Source organism: Condylura cristata, unplaced genomic scaffold (genome assembly GCF_000260355.1).
Source record: "Condylura cristata isolate star-nosed mole 26May11 unplaced genomic scaffold, ConCri1.0 scaffold00060, whole genome shotgun sequence".
NCBI classification, from domain to species: Eukaryota; Metazoa; Chordata; class Mammalia; order Eulipotyphla; family Talpidae; genus Condylura; species Condylura cristata.
The window spans coordinates 220,340-223,078 of NW_004567161.1; the positions used below are offsets into that span (position 1 = coordinate 220,340).

The window sequence follows — 2,739 nt, forward strand, 5'->3', positions numbered from 1 at the left end:
GTTTCAGCCCACGGGGTTGCCGCAGCCCGTCCATCCCGGCCAGGGCGGGACCCCAGGGCGCGGCAGACCCTCCCATCCCCCCGCCGGCCCTCAGCAGGGGGTGTCAGTGCACCCGCCCGCTCTGTTCCCGCTCCACCTGGGGGCGTCCTCACCGCACCTTGGCGGCCCCCAGCTCTCGCAGCATAAATAAATCTTAAAACAACAAAGGCGCCGTGCTCCTGGGCCCTCGGGTGGCCCGGGGCCTGTGCGGTGGGCTGCCGTGACACCTCCCACGCTCTTTCCTCCGTGTTCTGACACTTGGGGTCTCCGGTTCACGCTCCCACGTGGGGGTGTCTCCCAGCTTTCGGGAGGAACTGAGTGTGTGTGGGGAGCGCCATGCTGGCGGCGGCAAGGGGATGTGAGCGGCGCCCCGCGCTCCGGGAGGCCCGGGCCTGGCCGCCCCGGCACCCAGCGGAGACGAGCCCCACGGTGGCCTCCACGCCGGGCTGTGCTCACCCGCAACTCTTCCCCGGTGGACACGTGCATGGTCAGGAGGAGGAAGTCCTTCACGTAGCACTCCAGGGCCTCTCGCCGCTCCTGCCCCGGGAGCTGAGCCAGGAAGCTGCCCAGCGGGGTCTGCTGGAAGATCTCCACCAACTTCTGGGGCAGCCCTGGGGACCGGCGCCGGTCAGGCCAGCCTGCTCCACGCCACGGCCTCTGCCCACCCACGCCTCGGATGCTAGTGTGTGGCCCATGGGCAGACGCTGCTGCGGGAGAACCGGCACAGCGGCCCCGCCAGCTCCAGGTACAGAGTGACACGGGTGGCCGGCGAGGGCCACCTCGGGTCGGGCCACGTGGCTCATGGCTGGGCGCTGGCCCAAACGTTCTACGCGGGCGCCGCTGGGAGGGCCGGAACCGAGCCCTGGGGACGGTCAGGCAGCAGCTCCCCCATGGGGCCAGCGCCCCACCTGGCCGGGCCACCCTTGGGCCGTCTCATCACCCTCCCGAGCGACAGCAGAGCTGGGCCGAGGAGAGGGGCGCTGGCTGAGGTGTGGGGTGTGGGTGGAGGCTCAGGGCGCTGGGGGCATTGGGGGTGGGGAGGACAGGGCCATTCCCATGGCCCGAGGCTCTGCGGGCGGGGCCCAGTCGCGCTCAGGCTCTGTCCAGGCCTCGGAAGAGGCAGGGGCAGGCTGGAGTCACCTTCGGGGCCGGCGGCGTACTGGGCCTGCACGCTCAGCTCCTCCAGGTAGTCCTTGACTCTCCAGCTGAAGGGGACGTCCCCGGACACGCCCGTGGGCCGGCTCATGAAGCCCTGCACCACGACAGGAGCCGCCTCGCCGCCGGGCCTGCGTCAGGCGGGCAGTGTGTCGGTGATGGTCCTCCAGGGACCTCGGCTCCCTCCTGCGGCCTGGTGGCCCCCGTCCAGGGTCCCTCTGAGGTTTCCCAGGTGCAGACAGCTCAGCCCCGGTGGGGTCTGGCAGTGCCCACGCTCTCAGCCTGCGTCTGCGGCATGTGGCCCTTGGACCCTCCACGTAGAGCGGGCCTGGGGCCAGCTGTCCATCACCGCATCGGGCTCCCACTGTCCACGGGTGACAGGAAGCCCCCAGTGTGCCCACATCACCGACACGTGCAGCCCAGAGCTAGGGCCCCAGAAGCCCTCGGGGGCAGCCACGGGGGAGATCTAGTGGCAGGAGTAGAGGAGCAGGGAGGGCGGGTGGCCAGCAGCTGGCCTGCAGGTGGCCGTGGCAGCCGGGAAGGGCCAGGCGCTCGGGCCACTGTGGGGGACACCAGGCTCCCGCCCAGCCGCAGCCCTCAGGCCATGGTGGGGACCCTGCACCCGATCTGGACTGGGCTGCGGGCCGTGGTCATGCTACACTGGCCTCCCCCAAGGGGCTCTCGCTCACCTCGTGGTGCTGGCCACCAGTGGGATGTCCAGGAGCCTCGTGTCACTGAACATGAGCATCCAGAGCTGCCCCACCCAGCGGGGCGACTCTGGCCTGGCCAGCAGCTCCAGGTTGTCGTCTCGGTCAACGGTGGCCACGAGGCTGGCAAGCAGGGGGGTCACGGTGGCCTGGACCCGCCGCCACAAGGTCTGCCTGCGGGGGGGGGGCAGCGGTCAGCAGCAAGCCCAGCCCTGCCCGCCCCCGGGTCCAGGGCCGCAACTCGAGGAGGCAGCTGCAGCGAGGGGCCGAGGCTGGGCGCAGCCCGCCTGGGGCACGGACACCTCGTGATGTCCAGGAGCGGCCATCGAGATGGATGCTGGGACGCCAGACGCCGGGCCATGGACAGCGCGTGGCGAACAAGGGCGAGGCCCGAGCCACTCGGTGCCTGACGCCAGCGCACCCACCTCGTGGGACAGCAGGGGAATTGGGGTCCCGGGACCCTCTAAACACCTGGCACGCTCAGGGATCCTTAGGTGGGCAGGGTGGGGTGGGGAAGGGCAGATAGGTGGGGACTCATGTCGGCCTGCTGAGGCCCCGCGTGAGGGGCAGCCGCGAGAACTGAGCGCGCCCCAGCCTGTTTTGGGGCGCCCTTCCCAGGCGTGGTGGAGGTAGACTGAGGACACCCTGCTGCACCCCTGCCGGCCCCTGCTCCCGGCTCCCCACCCGGCCCTCCGCCCGCCCGCTGCACCTGAAGGTGCCGGCCTCCTGCAGGGCGTCCTGGTTCCAGGCGGCCCTGACCACCCACTCCCGGGCTGGGTGCAGGTGCTGCTTCTCGCGCCGCTGCAGCAGGTCGCAAAGGCGGGCCTTGACAGCGCGC

General features: G+C 71.3%; 1 protein-coding gene across 1 annotated transcript in view; it reads right to left on the minus strand.

The window, feature by feature from the left end:
- Positions 1 to 2,739, minus strand: part of RNF213 (ring finger protein 213) — a 48,526-nt gene that overhangs the window by 22,559 nt on the left and 23,228 nt on the right. The window contains exons 18-21 of the mRNA XM_012734565.1: positions 2,611 to 2,739; positions 1,884 to 2,075; positions 1,180 to 1,325; positions 496 to 650 (exon numbers count right to left, since the gene is read on the minus strand). The exon at positions 2,611 to 2,739 is cut by the window's right edge and continues 6 nt beyond it. Of these exons, the coding sequence (XP_012590019.1) occupies positions 496 to 650; positions 1,180 to 1,325; positions 1,884 to 2,075; positions 2,611 to 2,739 (622 nt within the window). The remainder of the gene's footprint in view (positions 1 to 495; positions 651 to 1,179; positions 1,326 to 1,883; positions 2,076 to 2,610) is intronic.